Here is a 26,860-nt window from a genome sequence, read left to right on the forward strand (position 1 = left end):
ACAATTCTCTTTTATAACCAGCCAGTCTCCACTTCCCAGCATCAACCTTCTTAAACACACTCTCTCAGCTTTCACATTGCCTTCTGTTTTAAAAGTAGAAAATGTATCTGACTGACTTACAATAATTGTGTTTTCTTTCAGGATGCTTTTTCTGCCATTACATTTGTTGAAGAAAGAAAATGGGGGTTTCAAAAACCTTTTGATGGATGTTTATTTAAATTTAACTTTGAGGCAGCCTTTCTTCTCTGAGCTTTTTTCATAAGGGTATTTGGTTTGCCAGGTAAATAAAAGCACGGCTACTTGTGGAAACTGATTAACCTCAACAGTGTACTATTAATATGACTCACATGAACAACATAGTACATATAACTCAACAAAAATCAATGTCAGTGAAATCAGTTATCTTAGTCAATCAAATGGATGGATGGATGGATGGATGGATGGATGGATGGATGGATGGATGGATGGATGGATGGATGGATGGATGGATGGATGGATGGATGGATGGATGGATGTTTTAGAACCAGACACACATGCAAATGTTGTGTTTCCTGTAGTGTGAGACTTCTTTGGGGTCACACTTTCTGCACAGCAATGACACCACCAAGGGAGTTTGTTATTGTCTTCCACCGTATGGCTGTTTAAATGGCAATTTGAAGCTCGGCTGAGTCTATAATTAGCTGTGAGCTCCCACAGGATAAGAGTATAAAAAAAAAAAAGTCTTATCATATCCCCCTTGTAATTACATATCCACAGTAGGATGGCAGACTGCACAGACAAACTGTAGAATGGTTGTTAATGCCTTGGCATCTACGTGTACTGCTGTAGTTACACACCACCTGTGACTCGTCAGACAACGTCAAAGATAAATAACAGCGCAGCAGAAAAGAAAGTCCAAAATATGAGTTCTCTAATTTGTTCTCTTTTCGTGATTCATCCCACACTGCTGACATGAAGCTCCAATAAAGCAGCAGACTGATGTTCAGAGGGAAACGGTGTGCGTTCGAGGGTGAGCGGGATCATAAATCTAACTGGCCGTTCTTTGTTCTGTTTGCACCAGACACAGCAGAATGTTGAGAGGGAGTTGCTGTCCCAGAGAGACCCTCTTGTACTTATCAATGGATGGCTTTCTTAAAAAAGGCTTCTTGATTCAAGTTGTTTTGGTCCTGTGCAGCACTTATAGCAACATACATCCATACTGATTATTTACACTACAAAATTGTGGTTTGATTTGGCCAGTTGGCTACATTTATATGATAATTTAATTACATTTCTTAGATCTATTTATACAATTAATTATATAGGTACTTATTTCTATGGGAGTAAATTCTTGGGTGTGCCACGATACAGAATTTAAATACAATTAAATTTAAATAATGTATGATTAAATAGCATCACGCTGGCAAAATAAATCATGAATGAGTGTCTGCACCATTTCAAAGCCTAATAATATATACTGGGTGACTTTTTTTGTTCACATTTGTCAGGCTTATTAACAACACACTTTCCATGATCTTTAAAGGTAGTGTTAACAAAAGAACAAAACATTAAACTCTTATTAAAATGAGCTTTAGGGAAAAACACCCCTCATTGGCCTCATCTCATGCCTCTAATTTAGTTTGATAAATTGTCACAGTGTGACAGAACTATCCAAGAAGAGACTGAAGGGACAGAATTTGTGACCCAATAGTGTGTCTATCATTGCTTCCCGTGTGTGCACAAGAAGTCATGCTGTCTGCTAGCTTCTGCAGCAAAGCCCTGTCGTGCAGATTGTTTTCTGGGATGAATTTGTTTAATCCCTTGTTAACAGCTAAAATTAACAACAACAAATTGTACATTGTATGTGGACATGTTTGTCAGGGGTGAGTTTTAAACCTTGCTAGAATCTTGAGCAATCTTAACCTACACCTTTAAGTGATCAGTCATTGCAAAGTATTGACTGCATTCTAATTTCAATTGTGCTTTTACAGCAAGCTTGCCAAATATGATGCTATCATGTCATCTGGAAGTCATAAGATCTCTGTTCTCCAAACAGGTCATCTGGTGTTTTTCTGTTCCCTCTCTTTCATAAGGCCAAATGGAGCAATATGATTATTTGATGCCTTCACTCATACAACTATTGTTAGCAGATGAATGAATAAAGCGTGAGTAATGTCCCAGCATAAATATCGCGTGTGTGTTGTCTTACGCTTGTGGCCTTTGACGCGAGGCTGTCCAAAATGTGTCCCGCTCATCAGTCTTTTGCCCTCTCCTCTGCAGCCAAGAATTAATAAACAGCGGCAATTCGCCAGAGAAGGAGAGCGAAAGGCAGGGACATTTATCATTCACTCAGTAAACGTTCAAACCTTGGGCCGCACCAAGACATTGTTTTCTTGATCTGGCTCATCCGGGTCAGGTTGCGATCATTCTGAGGCAGAGCATCTTTATTAATGACTCGGCGTCCGGTGGGGCGGTGCCCTTGTTTACTGACACACACATTAATTGCTGAGTCAACACAGAGGTCTTGACTGCACTTTATCAACACTCACACACACACTGAAGGAGCATCATTCCATTCTCATATTTGCTCTAATCAACTGCATCTAATGGGACAGTATTAACCGAGTGTGTGTATGTGTGCGTGTGAATTCCCCTTCTTTTCCTTTTAAACCTTCTCTTGTCGCCTTGTCGACAGCTGTCCACAAGCCCTCGAGGGCCGCACCTTTCTGCTCTTGACAAATTGAACTCGTTTAGTTGTACTTCCACCACTCACTGCAGGGCAAAGGAAGGAAAACACACACAAACGTACAGGGGGAGTACACGAGCTGCAACGCTGCACTATACACAGCCAGTGTGTTCTGCTTGGCTGCTCATGTGTGTCAGCTGTGGTGGTGCATCAAGGAATGCAAAAGAGCAAGTGACAAGTAGAGATGGATAAAGGAGTACAAGAAGAGAGAAAGAGAAAGGAAGTAGATTTACACAAAAGGAATTAGAGAGATGACAATTTTCTTCTAATAGTCCTCATTCATCTCAGCTCTGTCAGCATAAAGTCGTGATGGCGGCACTTTGAAAACAATAGCTCAGGGCTTTCGGTGCAAGTACCTATCATGTCATTCACTTTGTGTTACCCTTGAACTTTTCAGCCCGACACACTGCAGTGCATGATTATCTACATTGTCGAGAGTATTTGGTGTCGTACTGCTGTCTCAGATGTAAGACTGTCACTGCGGAATATTTTTAAAGCTATTAGTCTATTAATTATTCCATTGATTAATCAGATAGTTTGATACGATTTTGATTGCATTAGTCTATTTAAAAAAATCTGACATCTTTGTCAAAAAAATATATGTGACGTGTTTGTGTTTGATAAAAGGGCATTATTATTGTTGAGATGATTGCTCTTGACAAATGCAAAGAGTACCCTGTAATGAACATTTTTTTGAGATGTAGCCTACCTTTTCCCAGAAACCTTCTCACCAACTTCCAAACAATTAAGTAATTTTGCAGCAAGCGTGTGGATGTCATTATGGCCACACTGCAGGTTCTGTCTGTGGGAAGAATATAGAGCTGCTGTTTTAGCACAGTCTTCCTTAGTTGTATCTCCACACCGAGGGGCGGAAGGAAGAGAAGCCTTAAAAAAAAAGACTTAATTGAATTTTGTCTCAACCCTAACATGTGACAGTCCCACTTGATTTAAATACAAATCTACAAATATCAAGATATGAGTGATTTTTCTGTTTTGTCCCTTGATTAAGTAGCACATTATGCAATTGTGATCTCTATGAAGTATCCCCCAAAGACCCACTACTCGATTGTAAATGGTTCAAACTTGTGAAAACATAATAACTGGTTAACATACAGCACAAAAATTGGGAAGTTTTTGGAACAATTAATTGGAGGAAATGAAGGAGTCGCTACGTATACTTTAGTAGTCTTTTACACAAACGGATATCAAAGCAACGTTGAATTTTTTTAACAAATTCCAAACATAGCCCAGATTCATACAGCACATTTTCACGCACAATACTAGGGGAAAAGAAAACAAACATTTCATCAATCCCAGTCTCGAAATTTGCATTTACGGTAAATGATTTTCCCCAAGCATGAGTGACAATACTAGAGTTGTCTGTCATATTGCTTCATTTGAAAATCCTAAAAGAAACTTCTGTCACTGTGCCCGAGTTAAATACACATGCATCTGTTCCATTAGTCGACTCTAGTGGGAAAGTGTCATCCCATGCATGATAGTGAAGGGAATATATAAAGGGATAATGACTTAAGCTCCCTTAAGATTAAGTGACAAACTTTAACAGTGCTAATAGTCTGAGTGAGGCATGCAACAAAAGGAGAAAACAATCCTGCCAGTGTAACTGTATCACCTTGAAACTGAAGCAAAACATTTTTCCTCATTAATAAAATTAATCAGTGAGTATTTATTTTGTTTTGATGCTACAGTTTGGCTGTTTTCCCCAAAATATTCTTCACCAAAATCATAAAGATTTGTTTTAGCAAAGCAGATTATTAACTGTTAGTAAGAATGCATTCATGGAATGTTGTCACGGGCCAGCTGTTTGCTTGTCACTCTTTTGACTGGAAAAAATGTGTGCGCATTTGTGTGTGTGTGTGCAGGTGTGTGTCTCACCGTCAGCTATCTTCTTGTGAGAGCGGTGGTGCGGCAGAGGAACAATGATTAATTTCACTACAAGTCACCTGTGTGGCCAGTGGATGTGTGTGTGTGTGTGTGTGTGTGTGTGTGTGTGTGTGTGTGTGTGTGTGTGTGAGAGAGAGAGGGGGGGTGCAGACATGTAGTCAGCAGGTATGCTGTGATACTTTGGATGCCCTCCAGTCAGGGTTAGACACATGCGCACTTGCACACACACTTGAGTATTCAGACAGATCTCTGGGTTTTGATTGGCTTCATCCAGCCATTTTCAGTAGCGCTCACCATGGTTGGACGAGAACCTATTCCAACTAACGAACGACTGGCAGGTCACACCCTGGACTGGTCATCATTCAAATGCAGTTCACATACAGACAACCATTCTCATTTGCACACTGATAATTTAGAGCAAGGGTCTAAAACTCATTTTTGTTGCAGGCCACACTGTAGTTACGATTTGCCTCTGTGGAATGATATTTCTGTGAAATCATATAAACGTTTGTTATTTCATGACAATTGGAATTGCGGTAGATTTTAGCAAACATTGTGGAAGTTGATGCACAGGATTTTACAGCACTTACTCATAGAATGGTGTGGCAGGTGCGATCTGGCCTGTGATTTAGTCTTCGATTCTTCAAACTGTCTTCAAACAACATGCATGTTTTTGAAATGTAGCAGCAATTTGGAATTCTTGGCTTGCATAGAGTTCTGAATTCTGCTAGCACACTACGGTACAATATATGTATCGGGGGGTTCGGTTTTGTTTGTGGTATTGGTCACCATTGTGTGTGAGTGTCTGTGTCTGTGTGTGTGTGTTTGTGTGTGCAGACATGAGCATTTACTAAAACCCTCATTAATGGATGAGCGCAAAATCAAATTTAATAGAGATCACGCACGTACGCACACACGCGTACACACGCGTCATCATCATCATCGGCGGTCACTCGAGACGAGTATGACAGTCTTCTTCTCAGGGTTGTCTACTTGTGGGTCCGCATGTGGGCGTAGAGCCCGATCCGGGATCCACATATTTTTGTGCAGTATGGGCAGGAGAAAGTGGTGATGGATTGTGGGTGTGCTGGAGCCAGTTTTTGTCTTTCCTTACGGAGTTGTCGTTTGGTTTCTGCGACACGGCGGAGTTCCTTTTCGTGATGTGCTGCACCTTCTTGCACCGCTGCCCTCCAGAGGTTCCTGTTCAAGGCGATGCGCTCCCAGTCCTGAGATGTTATTTGGAATTTCTTGAGATTGGTCTTGAGGTTGTCCTTGAAACGTTTCTTTTGCCCACCCGGGGCTCGCGGACCTCTCTCCAGCTGGGAGTATAACATCTGTTTGGGGAGGCGGGTGTCAGCCATGCGGATGAGATGTCCTGTCCATCGGAGTTGGTGCTGCATTATTAAAGTGGTGATGCTCGGTATCCTGGCTTCCTCCAAAATGCTGATGTTTGTGCGTCTGTCCTCCCATTTAATCCTGAGTATTTTCCTCAAGGTTCTCTGGTGGTGTTGCTCAAGAGCTCTTAGGTGCCTGCTGTAGGTTGTCCATGATTCTGCCCCATAAAGTAAGGTGGGGAGAACCACAGCTTTGTAAACCAGGAGCTTGGTGTCAACCCGGATGTCTCTGTCTTCAAAGACTCTTTTCCGGAGTCTGGCATACGCTCGACTGGCATAGCTCAGGCGATGGTTGACCTCAGAGTCAATGTCCGCCTTGGAGGAGAGAAGGCTGCCGAGGTAGGGGAAGTGGTGGACATATTCAAGTGCAGTGTTGTCCACATTTATGATGGGCAAAGTAGATGGCTGGTTGGGTGGGGGTTGATGTCAGACCCAGGGCTCTGTATGCCTTAGCAAAGGAGTTCAGGATGCCCTGGAGGTCTTCTGCAGAGTGTGCTACAATGGCATTATCATCTGCATACTGGAGCTCCATGACCGTGGTGGTTCTGATCTTGGTTTTGGCTTTGAACCTGTTAAGGTTGAAGAGCCTGCCATCAGTTCTGTACCAAATTGGGATTCCGTGTGGTAGTTCTTTGTCAATGAGATGGAGTATGGTGGCAATGAAGATAGAGAACAGGGTGGGTGCAATGATGCATCCCTGTTTGACCCCTGTCTCTACAGTGAAAGGCTCAGTCAAAGAGCTGTTGTTGAGCACTGTGGCTGTCATTCCGTCATGTAATAATCGCAGTATTCTGACGTATTTATCTGGGCAACCATACCTCAGAAGGATGCTCCAGAGGGTCTGGCGATCCACCGTGTCAAAGGCCTTTGTCAGGTCTATAAAAGCCATGAACAAAGGCTGTTTATGTTCACGGCATTTCTCCTGGAGTTGGCGTGCTGTAAAGATCATGTCTGCAGTGCCTCTAGATGGGCGAAAACCGCACTGCGATTCTGGGAGAACTTCCTCAGACAATGGCAGTAGGCGATTGGCAAGAACACGAGCAAGTACTTTGCCAACTGTTGAAAGGAGCGAGATGCCCCGATAGTTCCCACAATCCGTTTTGTCCCCTTTCTTGAAAATGGGCACTATCAGAGCGTCCCTGTGCTCCGAGGGGAGTACTTCTTTTTCCCAGACCTTCAAAAAGAGGGAATGGAGGTGGCGCTGGAGCTCTGGTCCACCTTCCTTTAGGACCTCGGCTGGGATCCCATCTGGCCCAGAGGCCTTGTTGTTCTTCAGGCTCCTGATGGCGTCTTGGACCTCTGCTAATGTGGGAGGTTCACCCATGTCTTCCCTGATGGGACTCTGAGGGATATGACTGAGAAGATCTGGCTGAATTGTGCTGTCACGGTTGAGGAGTTCCTGAAAGTGCTCTCTCCACCGGTTGTTTATGGGCTCATTGCCCTTCAACAGCTCCTGCCCGTCTTTAGAGCGTAGGGGGTTTTGGCCGCGATGGCTTGGCCCGTAGACAGCCTTAGTAGCGCTGAAAAAGCCTCTGGTGTCACCAGAGTCTGCCAAACTCTGGATTTCCAGTGCCCTTTCAGTCCACCAGGTGTTTTTAATCTGCCTGACCCGGCTCTGGACGTCAGCCTTAGCTCTGGAGTGAGCCTGTCTCTTTGCTTTGCAGGTGATGTCATTTTGCCAGACACGAAAGGCTTCCCTTTTCTTGGAGATGAGCTGTTCTATCTCTGTGTCATTCTCATCAAACCAGTCCTGATGCTTTCTGGGCTTGTGTCCGAGAGTGGCACTGCAGGTATCAAGGATGGAAGACTTGAGCAGGCTCCAGTGTTCTTCAATGTCGTCAGGGTATTCCTGATTGAGGCTTTCTCCAAGAGAGGTCTGAAACAGCTGCAGGGCGGAAGTTTGGTTCAGGGTCTCAAGATTTAGTCTCGGCCGGCTCAACTTCTTTTGCAGTCTCCTCTTCCTCTTGAGTCTGATGGACATTGTGGATCGTATCAGGCGGTGATCTGTCCAGGAGGCGTCTGAATCTATCATGGCTTTTGTGATGCTCACGTCGCGCTGATCCCTGGCTCTGACAATGACATAGTCAATAAGATGCCATTGTTTAGAGCGAGGGTGTCTCCATGAGCCCTTGAGTTTGTTCTTCTGACGAAAGATGGTATTGGTGATGGTAAGGTCGTATTGAGCACATTTGCTAAGAAGCAAAACCCCGTTGGAGTTGATGTTTCCAATGCCTTCCTTTCCAATGGTGCCCTTCCAGAGGTGGTGGTCACGGCCCACTCTGGCGTTGAAATCTCCCAATATAATAATTTTGTCCTCCTTGGGGATTTTTGACAATACCTCATCCAGACAGGCATAGAAGGCCTCTTTTTCTTCCTCATTAGAAACGAGGGTAGGTGCATAAGCACTAAGAACTGTTGCCGTCTGGTTGTTAGCCAGCACCAGACGGAGGGTCATCAGGCGCTCACTGATTCCCACCGGGAGTTCAGAGAGATGACTGATCAGTTGGTTCTTGATGGCAAAGCCAACCCCATGGATCCTAGGCTCATCTGTGGCCTTTCCTTTCCAGAAGAAAGTGTATCCACCCTTTTCTTCCTTCAGATGACCTTCCTCTGCACATCGGGTTTCTGAAAGAGCAGCTATGTCAATCCGGCATCTTCTCAGTTCCATGGCAATGATGGCAGTTCTCCTCTCCGGCCTGTCTCTGGTTACACTGTCCATTAGTGTGCGCACATTCCATGCTCCAAAATTCATGTTTCTGTGTTTTTCACCGCATATTGGTGATCCCTCTGAACGCGGTAATCCAGTCGGGAGGTTTGAGGCAGGCTATGTTTAGGGCACCTTTTCTAGCCCCTTCCCCGTCAGGGGTGAGCAGAGTGGATCCTAAAAAGGGCTGCTCAGTCGTGGATGCAGCTACCCAAGAGCTCTTTCTGCCTCGGTCCAAGAGCCCAACGATCATCTAACATCCACCGCCTGATGTGCCAGCTTGTGGCTAGGGGCTTCCAGACTTCACAATCCTGCCCCCGTTGCCACTCACTGGTCGCCACAGGACTTTAATCTGGGATGTAAAATGGATTCCCTGAAAAAGACGCCTGTGCGTGACTTTGTTTAACGTGGGGAGACTGGTGCACAGACAGTCACCACACTGTCCTTGACAGATTGGGGTCAGAATCCAGTGGCAAGGAGACCAAGACGACTGGTGACCCTTTTCTGCTGTAGCCTTCATCCGCCTTCCCAGCCGTTGTGACGCCTCCCCTTAGGTCAGCCATCATCCTCCGCCTGGTCCGCCGTTGAGGTCTTCACTATTTACCCAAAGCTGGGGCTGTTTACCCACAGCAGGGGCAGTGGCTGATGGGCAGTAGGGCGTGTCCACACACCGGTGGGCCTACATGCCACATCTCTGGGGCCCACTGCTGCTCCGAGATCCTGCACAACTTAGCCTGGGACCGCAAGGTGCCAGTTACCGTGTGTGGCCACGAGGAGGCGTGTGCAAGTCTTGGCAATGGAGAGGCTATGTACCGGCGGAGGAGGCTTACGCACTCGGCTCCTCTTTTCACCCCCGGAAACAGAGGGCTAGCCGGTGGCGGTAGCTGAAAGCAGAAAAGTGGCAAGCAGAAGCAGCATACAGCATGCACAAACTACAGGCACTACTACTCCAACACTACTGCACTGACGCATCACATGCCCTGTACCACAAAGGAACACACACACGTACACACGCGTACACACACACACACACACACAAGCAGCAAATTTCATTAAGCAAGTGCCTCCTTTTGTTTGCTCCATCATCAAAGAGCTACTTGAATATTTTGGACTCTGCATCATTACTCTTCTTCACTGGACAGTTTAAACATTGGTTTCCATGAGAAACGCTAACAAGGTTAACAAATACTGTGGCTCCTATATTACCTCCCCCACTTTTCCCTATTCGCCATCGCAATCCCTTCATTGCCCTTTTCTACCCTCTACTTGTCCAGTCACATAATTAAGTGCATAGTTAACTGATAAGGTCACTAACACATAAGCAGGACAAAGAAGTGTATGACTAAGGGAGGAAAAAACAGATGAGGAGATATTAAAAATGAGGCGTCAGTGACGCCACAAAATGGGCTATGAGGCGTGGGCAATTGATTGATAATGCGTCAATCATTATCTATATGAATAGGTAAATTATGAAAAATGTATTTGGCTTCAAAACCTTTTATTAGTTTCAAACATTAAATAAATGAAACCATATTCCTTTGATGATTTACAGAGGGGTAGTTCAGGTGTTGGGAAGTTGCAAAAGCAGAAACACAGAGCAGATTGCTTAAAATAATGATTACAAAAATGGAACAGAATAAAGTTACATTCTAAAAAAAGTGGTATATGCAATGAATCACCTCAATGTTTTGAGGTTGGTGGTTCGAATCTGGGCATTGATTTCCCAGTTTGGATTTTGTATGTCCTCCTTATGCTCTGGCTTCCTGCTGCATTTAAAAAACATGCATGATTAAATTTCTCAAATTAAATATAAGATTGTAAAATTGAGAATGAATGTGAATGTGGCTAGTTGCTTGGCTTGCCTCTCTGGGCCCTGTACGTTGTACCTTGTTATGCCCAAAATCATTTGGGCTGGGCTCCAGCACACCCTAAAATGGATACAGGAAGTCGTGTCAGAACAAAATTTCAGGCACAAACAAACGCAGATTGCTGATCATAATGTAGTGTTTCTTTTTCATAGTTTTTCATCCCACATTCTCACTGTCACATTAATGAAACTCCTGCAGGTATTGCTACCAGATTTAAAAGTATGCCAACCCTGTCAGGCTGGATTTGGTTGCCTTTGATAATGGCCCTCAAAATAGAATGCTCGAAAGATCCACATATCATTTGTAGTCCCTTTTTGGCTGCAAGCAGAAAAATAAGCTCTCTTGATGACACGCAGCATGGCTCATACACAAGTGGTGAGACGCTTCTCGCGCGGCTGCTTCAATATGTTAACGTGAACATGAAAAAAAATGCACATGTAGGTGGTGTGTCTCAAGTGTTTCTACAGAGGTCGTCAAGACGTCTTACATGTTCTCTAATAATTTACTTACTTTACCTAATTTCCCTAGACCTGTGAAGGTATGGAAGCATCTCGTGGAGATGTGGTTGTGGAGATTTTGAACAGAGTCCAAAATAGAATTCTACAGGGTGAGAAGCCTGATGAATGTAAGAAAGGTGTACTGGATGCAGAGTTGTTGGAACTACAGAGGAATTAAAGGCACGAGCCACACAATAATGTTGTGAGAAAGAGTAAGTAAGCTAGACTTAGAACAAAAGTGAGTATTTGTCAACAACAGTAAGGTTCCATGCTTATAGGAAGAGTACTGCAGATGTAGATTTTGTCAGATGGAACTGGATCATATCTGTCTATCTAGAGAAAGCCAACGAGAGTGTTCAAGGAAGCAGAGAAGTGTTAAAATAGTCCAGGACATGTGTGACGGTAGTATAGCAGTCATGCAATGTACTCTAGATGTGAGAGAGCAGTTTAAGGTGAATGTTGGACTGCATCAGGGATCAACTCTAAGCCCCTTCTGCTTTGCAATGGTGATGGATAGGCTGACGGATGAGGTTAGACTGGAATCTCCATGGACCATGATGTTTGTAGATGACCTTGTGATCTGCAGTGAAAGTAGGGAGCAGCTGGAAGAATATTTAGATAGGTAGAAGCATGCAATGGAAAGGAGCAGAAAGAAAGTGAGCAGAAGTACTGCGCAGGTTTTCTCCAGGAATGTACATCCCGCATTCCAAAAACATGCATATTAGATTTGATGAGGATTCTATATATTCCCTAAATGTGCTCTCTGGGTGACCAGTCCCAGATGAACATTATCTCTTGCCAATGTCAGCTGTGCTCCAGCTCATCCACAACCCTAAGAAAGTAAAAACATTATAGGAAATTGTCGGACCTAAATTCATCAAAAACTGAGAAAGAAAGATAAACAAAATAAAGACTATTACAGTTAGATGGGAATGGAGCTTAACTAGATTTCACAGGTCGCAAGATGAGAGCAAAAACCTGCAGGCTATTGGAAGAGATGAGAGCGTACGCTCACCTGTGCCCCTCTGCGTCCCTTCCCTGCCAGCTGACCTGAATCCCCCTCCAACTGCCCTCTGCCCGGAGCTGTAGGGCAACTTGCCTGTTGGTGATCATCGTTTCCACATAACTTCACTTCACATAACTTTTTTTTACCTTTTTTGTTCATTGCACGTCTCTCTAGAATGTTTGAGTATTCCTTCCAAAAACGTTTCAAATCACCTTCAACACAATAGGCAGTTTAGTCTTCAATAAGCCTGCGAGTTTCGACAACAGCCATCTTAAAAATGTCTGAAAGTCAGGCCAATTTCTCTGCCCCCCCCCCCGTTCTTTCAAACCGATTTATTTAAAGAACAAAAGTGAAGTGAATAGCTGTCCTTGTTCAAGCTGTTCTTCACACAATGCATTTGATTTCATTTTGTTGTAAACTCAGAGGCAAGACATTTTCCTTTATAGAGAAAATCCTGATATTATTTTAATAAAACATCCCACTGAGAATCTTCACAAGGATTATTCATCGTCAATGCAGTTCTTACCTTTTATACAAAAGTGGATTTCTGCTCTCAAGATGCACGCTCACCCACTGTGTTGACAAGCCAAAGCTTCTGTTGAAAAATATAATGGCAATGCTGTTGATGATTTGACGGATAGAAACTACCCAGAGAGGGAAATACTGAAATATTTGAATGTGGTAAAAGGTTTTGAAAGGGCCTTGGGCAAAGTTTACATGATAGATCAATTTCACATATTTTGGAGCTCTGCTTTCACCTCTATCAAGCTAAATAAATTGTAGTCCACTTCAAACATGAATATGTATGACACACATTTTTTGGTTGAAAGTAATTAAATAAAAGAAAAAATCCAACTGTATTGGTAGAGAAATCTTTGGATTTACCATTTTGTGCATCACTGTTTTTGATTGAATTTTGGTTTGTTTATTGTTTATTGTTGACACTTAATTAGGTGTATAAATCCGGTGATTGGGGAGAGTGATACATTTTTGCTTTGGTCAAATACTAGTTTGATTGTGGCAATCATGCCTGATGGAAATGTTTTCTGAGTGTTTGTTGAACATTGAGATGGCATTTCAAAATATAAAATACGTTGTCTTTTTCTGCTTAACCCCTCCTAGATCCTTGTCAACTCTGTTTCCCAGCCGGCTTTGCTGTATGAAAATGTCCTTGTGAACAAAGGCAGCCCCATCCTGAAAGATTTACTCTTCAGCCCAGATCACCAATACTTGTACACTCTCACTGATCAACAGGTAAAGTGTGAACATATTTACACTCTCAAACATTTAACAGCTTTTTAAGTAGCTTATCAACATTAGAATACAGTTGCCACTGACAACACACGTCATTAAGAAATATTAATATCGGCCAGTGATCCGCATGTTTATAAATAGTGCCAAATACATGCAACATACACATTTTCAGAAAGAATGACATGCAAAGCAAATAGGAGGAAACCAGTCAAACAGTCAAGCTAATGATGCAAAACAAATGTCATGTCGGTAATATATTTGACCTTTTGAGCTTGAACATGAATATATTGCACCTACATATTTTCATCGGAACATATTAATGTAATTAAAAATACCTGCCTCAAATGTCTTCAAAGACCTCCTCTACCCCTATAAGAACTTCAAAAGAGAATGATGCATGTATGTACGTACTCAAACAAGACAGTTGTAGTTATCATTTCAAAAACAATGTGAAAAAGATAATGCTCAAAGTGTCTGCTTTGTAGAGGATTTAAAAGTCCTACACACATTCCTACATGTCTTTAAGGGCACATAATTTCACCATATTTCACCCCCAACATTAAAAAAAAAAAGCAATCATTGATTGAAACACTTGTTTTTTCCTATCTGACTTGTGAACAAAGGACTGATGTTAAACCATACAATTGCTTGAGTGTATCAGAGCATTATCATCACTACGTATCACATAAATTCATCAAGTATGACCCTTTGCGTTGCTCTACTTTTTGTCCTCTTCTCATTTCTTACCTGCAAGACTCTTATCTCATAGCAGCTAATGACCACACTGTGATAACCTTCAGTGAGATGTTCCCGGCGCATAGACACAACTGCCTTCTGAGTGCTGTGTAATTTACCAAAGATTAGACATAATTGACTTCCATGTGTCTGGATGAGCACAGTGAAGAAGTCTCGTGTAATTGATATAAATGGACAGTGTTGGCCCGACTGGGGAATTAAGCTTGTCCATCAAGGACGGCAGTGCCAAGAAAGAGGCTTAGACTATACCAAAGAGGAGATCCATGAATACAAAGTCAGTACAAAGGGAAGCCTACACACACAGTGAGAGGAGGTATTGCATATATATGACCTTGATGTCTCATATGAAACATAACATCAACGAAAAAGCAACTTTTAATTGATAGCCACACAGCACAAACATTTTTCTCACTCAAATTTTCATAAGCAATAAAAACACAGATGAGCTAAAAACAATTTATAAAAACAGTTATTAGAGATTCTAAGGCTCACCATTATCGTTCCATTTGTTTCCAAGAAGCATCCTGTAATGCAAATCTAGTATTGCTCAGCACTTTTCTCAGCAGTGTTAAAATCTGACAAGTCATTCATGTTTCAAGTGTTCCCATAGGTTCCCTCTCATTTGCTGTTATCTACATTAAAGAGATTCGTTCTTGGCACCAGAAAATCGTTCTCAATTATTCAAGCCAAATGTTTTATTTTTTGATGAGCACCAATATGTCTGGTAGGGTTAGCGCCGTGACTGTAGGGAAGACAGGATAAAAGCCTTGTAAAAACCACAATGCTCACATGGAAAAATGGCCACAGTGATACTCTCATGTAAGGGTAGATATGCCCTTGTAGGAGGTACTGTCTACATATATGCATGTATGATCCTATTCATCTGGTCCTAGAAGAGACAGAGTAAAAGGATTTTGTTTGGGAAGCACATAATTGCAGTTCCCCTCTAAAGCTAGAACACTGACGATTTTCACAACCATTCTCAGAATCTGTCAGAAACCGAGGGGTGAGTACGTGTGCCAGAGAGGTGGAACAATATAATTGCATTGTTGGATTTGCCCTGTTTCCTCCTATAATTCTTCTTGTGTGAGTTCTTCATTTTGTTTTGAGTCTACACGAGAGTTCAAGAACAAGTGCTCTCACGGTAGGGGGTTCAGATAGCAGATAGGTCTCACTCTCCTACTTAATGCATTCATCACGAAAGGGCACCAGAGGTGTCTCTGGAGCATTGTCTGCACCCGAGGCTTTTGGATTAAAGTGTTAAATAATTTGTCCTAGTTTGACAGTGGTGACCAAGACTATTGGTGACAATATTTCTGTTTCTGAAGCCGTACACATCTGAACTTTGCGAAAAGCAACTTCCTTTTGCAGTCCGTGTTTAGCTTAAGTAGCAGAATGACCTGACTGTTACTTTAGGATTTAGAGTTCATTTTATGTTTTTGTTCAAATCACTACTGATTATTGCACTCAGATTGTGCATGATTTAATGCAAATTTTCAAAATTGACGTTCAGCCAGCATTTTTCAAGCTTCTTCCACATCTTTGAGCGACAGGTAGGGAACACCCTGGACTAGTTGTCAATTAAATGCAGAGCACATGTAGACAATTCGACAGAGGCATTGGAATGACATCCAAATCCTACACATGAAGGCCAGAGCTCAGATTCAAACCCCCAATCTCTGAACTGTGAGTTGGATGTGCCAACTACTCTGCCATTCAATTAAAAGTAAAACTTAGCATTCCCAGTCCTATCTGATACTTTATTGTACACAAACGTCATGCATTTATTACATTTTAAAAAAGCTAAACTGGACGTCCACTACTGAGTGGACACTTAATAATATTGTATTGCCACCTTGACAGCAAACATTGCCCATTTGGAATACATATTAAAAAAAAGATAAAACTGTGACTTTTGACCTCAATGTTTCTCATTGTTACATATGAAAACATTTTGCTGTATTAAAATGCAGATTTCAATCATTCATTGTCCACTGCAAAATGTGTATCTGGTCTGACATCAAATAAATAGGGCTGAGCCGGATTTGCAAAGCCACTGGTACAGCTAGTGATTTTGACTTTGTTCAAGCACCAAAAGACTCTTTGATATCTGTCGCTCTTATCTCTCACAACAATCATAGCTCATACACATGGACCATGCAAGTGATTGCCAAAGACATTTACTTCTCACTTCTTATCCCACTTTTGTATTCTAACAAAAAAACACCCATGTTCCACTTTGGAGGTAGTTAAATAATTAATAATGACCTCAATTTCCTTGTGTTGAATTAATAAATCAGTGTTATTTCAGTCGATGTGCCATTTTTCGATTAGTTGGTCTAATCTGATCGTACTCATAAGTAAAGACCTACCTGACAACACTGTAGAAATAGGCAAACTTACTGCTAAAATCAATCTGCTGGTCATTCTAAGACTGGAGGTCAGTTGAGAGGATTCTTTTCAGTTCAACCAGAGTCCGAGCAGCTGCTTTTACGTTGTGTATTCAGCACATCTTTAGAATTGTAAATTGTACTGAAGAGGGGTTTGCATGTTCTCCCTGTGCCTGCGTGGGTTTTCTCCGGGCACTCCGGCTCCCTCCCACATCCCAAAAACATGCTTGGTAAGCCAATTGAAGACTCTAAATTGTCCCTAGGTATGAGTGCGAGTGCGGATGGTTGTTTGTCTCTGTGTGCCCTGCGATTGGCTCGCAACCGGTTCAGGATGTCCCCCGCCTACTGCTTATTGACCGCTGGGATAGGCTCCAGCATGCCTGCGACGTGGATGGCTGGATGGATTGTGGATGGATGGATGGATGGATGGATGGATGGATGGATGGATGGATGGATGGATGGATGGATGGATGGATGGATGGATGTACTGAATGGCCAAAACAGACACATAGACAGACGTTCCATTCTTGCTGCTAGCATAATAATCACTCGTGATCATCTTTTACAAGCTCGCTTTTACAAGCCGAAATGTCACAAAACACCAACTCAAAATCTCTATTTTTATGTGACTTTAAAGGATTGTTTCCCCTTAAAATGTTGGGAGTGTTATATTCTCGTAGTTCTTCTGTGCTTCGTTGTAGTGACAATATATAGAAAGTTGTCCTTTCAATCCTGCCACAAGTGTGTCTTTAGTGTCTCAATGTGCAGTTGCCAAAGTGCTGTACATACAATCATCTTTTTTTTTTTCTCCTCCGCCCTCCTTCTCCTGCTCCTCCTCATTCTAGCCTTCCTTTCTCCATGTTGAATAATAGAAATGCCAAGTGATGAGAGCTCAAACATAAAAAAGCCCATTTCCCAGCTTGACAGAGCAATTTACCTTTTCCATATTCACTCGCTCACGTAATTAAAAGTGTTGGATTGCACTATCTTTGTCCCAGAGGTGACTCTCCTCTCCTACACAGGCACCCATGCACAGACACACACACAGACAAACACACACACACATGCACGCGCACACGTGCACGCGCACACGCGCACACATACACACAGTGAGATAATGTAAGAGTGCCTGCTTTGTGATGAGAAGTGCATTTTTGATTAGCTAATGCAATATTTACATATGGCTATCTTTGTCCCATACTGTGCTGTCTACACACACAAGCACGCACACACACACACACGATGCTCAAACAAGGTTTATTGGTCACTTCCAGTAAATTCAGTGAGATCACATGTAGTTTTTCACTCATAAAAAATGAACAAATGCCTAAGTCAATTTTGCCACTCTAGTCATTTTATCATTACATGTTCCAGTTGTCCCTAACAAAATACATTTTTCATCATGTCATCATGACCCTCTGTAGTTAATGTTGCTGATGTAGCAGTTTCCTCAGACTCTCTGAATGCTCCCATGAATGACATCATCCAATTTGTCATGAACCTGAAATCTTGCTATATATTGATTTCAGGTGTAAATTACCCTCGTCTCACATAATCGCTGGTCACGATGCTACTCTTACTTGTGTTTTCATGAAAAAATAAGAAAATGTTACAAAAAATAAACAAAAAAAAGAAGGCAATTTTCTATCAATGATAGAACGGTTCTCCTTGCATGAGAACAAGTGTGGCATCACTCACCAATGAAAATGCAGATATAAAATACACTGTCACAGATATGATATATCATGTGTAAGGGAAACATTATCGAGCCATTTTTTTTCCTTACAATTATTCTCCTTAGAATTAAATAATATTTTGTCATGCAAAAAATATATATATACATTTCTGAACGGGGGTCGCGGGTGTGCTGGAGCCTATCCCAGCCATCATCGAGCAGTAGGTGGGTGACACCTTGAACCGGTTGCCTGCCAATCACATACATGTATATATCTTTAGATAATAGTGTAATAGATTGAAGATTCAAAGCGTTTATTGTCATATGTACAATGAAAGCACTTTCTTTGTACAATATATATATATATATATATATATATATATATATATATATATATACAGCCAACGTTAACTAATTAACACAAAGGGAAAGGTCATGGTTCTTGTAAAACAGATTCATGAGGCGACCTCTTGGCAGCTAATGGCTTCACCTCTTCCTCCATGGAGATGCTCAGACAGTGACATAACGGGCTGATGATGCACCTCTGTCTATCGATTCGACTAGCCTTCAGAAACGTGGAGATGTGCAATACTGCACAATGGAGAAATGCCATGCCTGGCACCACAATAGAGGGTCTTCATATTCAATTAACTCAGCATTTACTGCCCCTAGAGATCAGTGGGTAAAACTACTCCATAATTCTTAGTAAAATAATCTTTGGTATTTTGTCAGCTTTGAAGTTGTTTTTAAAAAGCTAACAAAGGCAGTATACAAGCGCTAAGATGTGAGGATATTGAATTTTGTCCCCTTGGTCCTCCTGGCTAATTAGTGTTTTGAGTTTTGAAAATGCCATCTCAAACAGTGTGGGCAAGCAGAATTCTATACAGCAGTTATCGTCAACTGTTGGCCTGTGAACCCAGCTCGCAGAAATCCTCCGTCCGGTCTGCGACTGGATTCTATAATTATGAGGATTAAAGAGAAAATATCTGTTTAAAGAAAAGCTTGACTTATGAAGGACAAAAATGCCTTCATTTTTCAAATGAAATGCAGAAAAATAAACATCAAAAAATAATTTGATGCCAGATTTTGATTTTTTTTTATGGTTCGGTCCCCAAGGCGACTTCCCGGGAAAATTCTGTTTCTCTGACAAATCATATATTTGGTTACCCCTGGTGTAGCAACAACTCGCCTAAAGATATCACTGTTGAAGCTGAGCGTAACATAATTTAGTGTCTTCTCACAGCAGTCATACAGTCCCATCAAGGCTTCTTCTACTTAGTTGTGACTAATCTATGCAAAGCTGATTTTCAACGTGCTGCATGAAACAACATGAATGGTGTCCAGGAGATGAAAACAAAAGAGTCAATTCAAAACAGTTAGGAAGGAGTGTCAAGGTTACCAGCATTTAAACCAAGGGTGAGAGAAAGTCAGTCCAGGTCAACTAAACTAAATATAACATTTAATATTGCAGCCTGTTATTATTTGATATTGTGCTCTTCTGTTTGACTGTGTCAACAGTTATGCATATGTAGGTTTCAGTGTTTATGGTAGAAAACTTTAATCTTTTTAATAACGTCTATAGCGCATATCAGTGTGCACGCTGCACCTCCGGGCAAATGGCTCTGTGGTTGCTGTACGTCTGATGAAGTAGAATGAGAATCATGAGAGTTGATCAAAATTTGATTTGTGAGACAGTCAAAGAAACAGACTGAGAGAACAAGATGTCTTCATACTGTTGAGAGTAATGACGTGACTAGAATAGGAAAAAGAAAACGTGCTCAAGTGTGTGAATGAAACAAGCAGAGAAAAAACACAGAGATTGAGTAATTGCATTGCTTTTATATACTTAATAATACAGTAGAATTGATGTTATTTCTGCCAAGTAAAGGGTGTTTATTGGATTTGGTCACAATCTGCTAAATCTGTAGAGGATTTAATTTCAAAAGCTTTTCAGGTGGCAATTTTTCTTCAATATTTCTACTCCTGTAAAGATCAGAACACATTAGCTTCTTATAAGCCTAGTTCTGCCTCATTTATGGTAAAAATAAAACTCCCAAACTTTCCCTGCTGTGGGTTTAATAGGCAGACATAACTAATATCTGATTAGATGTCGGCCTTGGGTGGAATAATGATTGAGCTATCCCCTCGTTATGAGCCAGCCATTTCTTGTTTGTCTACCTCCACCAAGGTTGACTCTGCCTGTTTCTACCTTTGATCTATGGCTTCATTTGCAGTGTTTTTCTGTGTAACCGGACACATTTAAGACAGATGGACACAGAACATAAACACAAACAAAGCGGCGATGAAAAGACATTGTATTGAATGAAGGAAACACTAACAATTGGAAAAACTCAACCAGATCTATTTTGTTGTCTATTATATTTATGAGGCATCCTTGGTTCAGTAAGTAATGTGGATGCTCAAAATAGACACAACACATGTAAGGCCAAAGGTCAACATGATGTTAATCAGACAATTTGTGAAGACAGTTTAATGACACAGACATATATATGATCCCCCTCACCTTTACGAGGTGCCTTGTCACATACAGTTGACTAAATGAACATGCTGGCGTCTATTTGGAAAATGGACTATACAATTCATTGCTAAATAAAAACAATACTTTAATGGCATTTCGTGTGAAGAATTGCTTTTCTGCATTAGAAAAAAACAGTCCAACCAGTCAGGGTTTTTTTTTTTTTTGGATGAAAGTCTTGATTTTGGTGTTACCTCACAGAAGCCAATCATCAGTTTGTTGTGGGGTTAGTTATTTTTTTGACCAATAATTGTACAGCACCGGCCATGGAGAGTAAGTCATTAAATGCGATCTCTCATGTCTCCTCCATCTGTCTACTGCTGCATTCGTTCATCGCTCCTCCCCTTTTTTTTCCATCTACCACTGCAACACGTACCCACCTCTTATATCGCAAACAAAAAAAAGGCTCATTTGAAGCTGTTTTATATTTCAAATACCTAATTATCACAGATCTCAAGCTGTTCCCGGACGTGTCTCGCACCGATGGTGTCATTCCCTGTATCCACGGCTACCTGATCTTCTAATCCTCATTTTCTTTCCACTCCCCTTCTTCCGCTATCCACAAATGAATGTCTTTGCTGTGGTAAATAGACCTGGGATGGAAATGCCATATTTGATTCAACAAAGGTGGTTCATATTTACTCTGTAAGACACAAGGCTCGTGCTTTCCCATCCTATTATGTGTTTTCTCAAACTCAATGAAAGAACCATTTCATCATCCACCAGCCGGTCACTAAATCTCATTGTATTCCATTCTCTTTTTTTTGCTATTGTGCTTGAGTGTGACATGTTTTTTTTCCTCCTCCCATCCTTTTATCAGACTGTAATACTAACATGGTATTTGTTCAGGCGCCAAATAATGACAGTAATCTGGTGCTATTTGGTGTGCTGTGAAAAGCGACATGTTGGTAATGGTTGTATTATAATAGTTATCAGGCAAGGGTCACTAGGAATCTGCTGTAAACTAGTGAGTTCACACTGTTCAGTCTGAGAATGAAGAGAAAGATGCATTAGTGGCATTGAGTTGAGATGTGTTGTTCGTGTGAAAGCCATGTGGAATAGCATAATACGGTATTTGGAAAATACCATTTGTTTCTCACAAAAGGTTTTCCTTTTTGCGTTGATTGAAATGAAATTAAGCTATAGAAAATCACAGATTTTAAAACTGATATCACGTTGCTTTTATCGATTGCCGTTGCACAATTCTAGGCACATATTGAAACTTGAAATTTCCGATTTGCTTAGCTGCGTTGAAAATTACGGACACAAACATTAACTAGACAATTTTTTAGATTAACATTCACAATCTAATCAGACTACACATTATCCAAATATGTGCACTTTTGTGGCAACGGTGTAGAAGTACACTGCATCTTCCAGACAGTGATTTGTTTTATGTTTAAATCCATATGTATGTGCGAATAAAAATGTCTGCTTATTTACAAGAAAGTGGTCTAAGTAAACACACTATTTGATTATTTTCTGACTTCTGTTTTCTGTTTTTTTTTTTTTTTTTGTTTTTTTAAATCTTTTTTAATTCAGCGCCGGAGTGTTGTGGCAACTAATAGTAACATATCACCACCAATATTATCAATAGGTAAAGTGCGAGAAATGTCGACTGAGATTTTTAAATAAAAGTGTTTTCAATACATAACTTAGGTTTTCTACGTATTTTGTCTGTTTATATCCTTTTTATTTATTTTTCGAATAGGGCTTGAATGTTTGATCATAGTCGTGCACAATGGTAACCTTTATGCACCAGATTCCTAGCCGATGTCAATGATATGTTTTTAATCTGACTTTGCTCATAAAACCACAAGTTAACCAACAAAAGGATGAACACAGTTGAAAGGTCATAGAATTAAAGAAGGGCTGTTGTAAAATTTACTGTATAAATAACGTTGTATTGTATTGTATCATTACAAGGTGAAGACTACATGAAGAAACAGACTCCGCCCAAAGCACAGTCTTTTATTGTTTCTCCCTTAGGGGACATTTATTTTCCTGCTGTTTGAGAGGCAAGTCTATTTGCACAGCTTTATATGATGTCCTTGTTAATATCCAAGATCTCAGGGCTCCTCGCAGAAATCGTTCAAGCTTCATCTTATCGTAGACTCGCAGACACACAGATGCAGTCGAGATCTGCTTGACAAAATGAGTAATCTGAGATGCCTATCTGAATGGAGCATTGTTTTGTATGGCATCCATGTATGTTGAGTAAACATTTTCTTCTTGTTGTGCTTGTGTTCAGATGATGGCCTTATCGAAATGTAGGATTCATTTAAATAACTGGCTGCAAGGCAAATGCTTGCCCACACTGCATTTATATGTTGTAAATGGTGTTCAAGGTTCACTAAGCTAATGACATCTTGACCTCTGACCCATAGTTAAATTCAGCCGGACTAACAGGAGTAAAGATGATTACTACTACAAAAAATACTCACTGGGACCTCAGCAGACAGATTTCATGGCCAACCAATGCTCGTAATAATTCGGTTTTGTAAACGTTCCCAGTGCAAGTCTGGCGTGAAGTGCGCATTAACTGTGTGCAGGGGTGAGCTGCACCAACTGTTGGTATTTTTGCTAACGCACACAGCTTGGCGCAGTTAGAAATGGGAATTTTGCGCCACTGTGGATGTGAAAGCAACCGACTTGATTTGCCGCCAAATAAAGGAGCTCGTCTACTCTTTTTAAAATCAGCGCTTGTGAGGCGCACAGTCCTTAGTATAGTGGAAACAGAAGCTGAGTTGTTGGAGTTCACACGGGAGGTGTAAGCGCCCAAATCCTGCAGAGCAGACTTCCAGGGACAGATTATGTAAAGTTGGCTCGATCACTGCCATGAAGAGGGCATTTGGAAACAGCTTTCCACCCTGATGGCAAAATTCCGTGTTTGCATCAAAAATTTTGATGGTGATTTAAGTAAAAACTGTTGGACCTTAGTCGAGGTCTGCACTTTAGCAAGTTTGTTATCAGCTTCACTGGTGTAACAGTCTAGCACTTCTGAAAGCCAAATGTGTTCCTGGATCTTTAAAATAAGTTATTAGTTGCAGAATACGACAGAGAGATTTCGGTGTAAGCATATGATTTTAATCAATGTGTGTTTGTTTACATAAGTTGGAGTCAGCAGGTCTCCCCCTCTAGCTTACATTACAAATATGCAGTGGTAAGACATTGCAAGCAGCCGCCTCCACAACCATTTAACTCATATAGTCACAGTGGACTTGTTCCTTTAATCTCAGTTTTCAGGCACAGACCCCTGGTGGGCATATCCTTTTCCACTTAATATTAACAACTCTAAGTTTTGTGTTTTACGTCAGGAATTAACCATGTGTGTATCTTACTCCTAGGTTACTCGAGTACCAGTCGAGAGCTGTGAGCAGTACACTTCCTGCGGAGCTTGTTTGGGATCAGGAGACCCTCACTGTGGCTGGTGTGTGCTGCACAATATGTAAGTGTATGCATCTTTTTTCGTAATAGAATCTGCCATTTGATCTATCCTATTTTTTTTATAAAGCTGACGCATGCATTTCATTCTTCTTGGATAGATGTTCAAGGAAGGATCGCTGCGAGCGTGCGGAGGAACCACAGCGTTTCACCACTCGAGTGGATCAGTGTGTCCGACTCTCTGTCCAGCCTGACACCATCTCTGTCACTGTGTCAGAAGTGCAGGTACGTGTGTGTGTACGTGTGTGTGTGTGTGTGTGTGTGTATGTGTATATATATATATATATATATATATATATATATATATATATATATATATATATATATATATATATATATATATATATATATATATATATATATACACAGTATGTTGAGAACACACATATAACACAGTATGTTGAGAACACACACACACATATATATATATATATATATATATATAGATATAAAATATATAGATATATATAGATATATATTGTTGCCGCAGAAACTCTTTTATTTGTCGAGTAAGAAAACATACAAGCAAAGCACAATATTGCATGCAAGAAAACAGCAATAAAGTCCAGACGAGCCAATAGGACAAATTCAAAATCAACTAAAAAAGATCTTGTGTCTTTCTGTCGACTGTACTGTGTTTATTAACCAGTGTTAAACCAGCATTGCAGACAATGGTTAGGATCTCAAGGCTAGGTCTGTAAAGTAACAAAAAGGCTCTAATCTGTCCGGGTGAATCTGGAACTCTACCGTATTCAAAGGTGATGTTGCTCTATGGTTGCTTAATTGTATTTAATTACCCTAATCTTTCCTCCTCCCAGTTGATACTTCAGACCCAGAATGTGCCCAGTCTGTCTGCCGGAGTGAACTGTTCGTTTGGAGACTTTGTAGAAACGGAAGGACGCATCTACGGTGGTCGGATCTTTTGCTTGTCTCCCACTGCAAAAGAAGTGGCTCCCATCACGCACAACCAAGGTAAGACACTATTCTATTGACAGTGGTGCAGAAATAAGAAATATTAATTTTAGAAGTATTTTTGTATAAGGAGATATAACCATTCAGGTTTCTTTCTTTACCTTCTATTTTTATAGAAAACTAATCACTAACCATACAAATATAGACAGGTAACCTGGAAGCCTGCTGATTCAGTTGGAGTCTTTGGAGCAGAAATATTCTGTATGTGAAATTGTCAACTGTACAAAAGTGGACACATACAGTGCAATGAGGCAGTTAACATTTCTGAATATATTGACTCGGATTTGACATTAATGAAAGGTTCATGAAACAAATCGCGCATGCTGACTGAACTGCAAATGTCAAATGTAACAAAGGAATACTGTTGATTAAACATGTCATAAAACGCACGGCTGTTTCCATAACTTTGACCCGTAGGTGACCAGCGTGTGATAAAATTGTATCTGAGGTCAAAGGAGACTGGGAAGACGTTTGCTAGCGTGGACTTCATCTTCTACAATTGCAGTGTGCACCAATCGTAAGTTGACTATTGATTGTTTTTTTATTAATTATTAGTTTTCTTTTCCTCAATTTGTTTGGGTATGAACAAAGTAAACCAATCTTGATCAGCTCCAAATGACAAACAAATATATCAAGTTAGACTAAATGAATAGTACTTGTCTGATGAAACTGTTTCCTTTCCCCTACATGTCTTCAATTTAACGAAGCAGCACGTTTTAATTGGGCCAAGATTGCTAAGATACATGCTGATTTAGAAAATCAAATATTAACGTGTCAAACCCTTAGTGAAAAAAATACAAATCCTAATGACACATTTCAGGAATTTGCTGGAGGTAGGTAACCATGAAGGTGCACACTGACTCAAATTAGGATTATTGGCCTTTGTGGCGATCTGGCAAGAAGGTGAGTTGTGAAAGACATTGATCCAAGTCCATTGAAAATCTTTATTAGAGCCTGCAAATCGTGGGGTATGATAACGAGTGAATGAAACAGTTTGTGTGTGACCTCTGCTTATTCATTATTGGTCTTCGGGTCATTTCGACAAATCAATGAGTTAATTACATTTCATGCAATGATAAGATTACTAATGGGTGAAGTGATAAATCAATTGCAGAAACATGCAAAACTAAGATGTGTAATCAAGCTTGGGTAACACATTATTTTGCAATAAATGCACCCTAATCTAAATGCCATCTAAATCTGAATGCATTATTTTATTTGTTTGCTGCTATTTGAGAGTGCCAGACATTAGCGTAGTGTTATTTTAGGTCTCTTTGCACACATAAGGATTTCTACTTCCTATGGCCTTAATTATCGATGGCAGTCTTGGCACACTTACAGGTTGATCCCAGTTAAGACTGCAGAGACAAACAGCCACATGACCTAGGCAGAGTCACTCCACTGTCACGGCGGGGCTACGATTGTATTGACTTTCTTCCACATCGATCAAAAACAGCTCCATGGCTGTGTACTTCATTTTTTGGGTATTATTTAAATAGCTCTTGTGGACCCAAGCATTCTAAGCCCGAATGCCAACTAAGTAAATTTGCTCGCTAGTTTACCTCATAAACTAATAGAAAAACATCTGAAGTTACTTATTCTTGTGTTTGAGAAACCCTGAAGTGAATAGTTGATGATGTTCATGGTCTTAATTGAACTGACCGGCTCGGTAAAGGGTAAATAAATATGAATCAAATTTCATGAAGCAATGCCTCCAGGCTGCCCCCATGTGTG

General features: G+C 40.9%; 1 protein-coding gene across 1 annotated transcript in view; it reads left to right on the forward strand.

Annotated features, from left to right (window-relative positions):
• The window catches only part of LOC147061928 (plexin-A1-like), a 167,444-nt gene that overhangs the window by 75,078 nt on the left and 65,506 nt on the right, over positions 1-26,860 (forward strand). Inside the window, exons 4-8 of the mRNA XM_085935441.1 lie at positions 13,222-13,353; positions 24,058-24,158; positions 24,256-24,379; positions 24,973-25,126; positions 25,544-25,643. Of these exons, the coding sequence (XP_085791567.1) occupies positions 13,222-13,353; positions 24,058-24,158; positions 24,256-24,379; positions 24,973-25,126; positions 25,544-25,643 (611 nt within the window). The remainder of the gene's footprint in view (positions 1-13,221; positions 13,354-24,057; positions 24,159-24,255; positions 24,380-24,972; positions 25,127-25,543; positions 25,644-26,860) is intronic.

This window comes from Syngnathus leptorhynchus, chromosome 1 (genome assembly GCF_054491065.1).
Source record: "Syngnathus leptorhynchus isolate UIUO chromosome 1, UIUO_Slep, whole genome shotgun sequence".
In the NCBI taxonomy this organism is placed as follows: Eukaryota; Metazoa; Chordata; class Actinopteri; order Syngnathiformes; family Syngnathidae; genus Syngnathus; species Syngnathus leptorhynchus.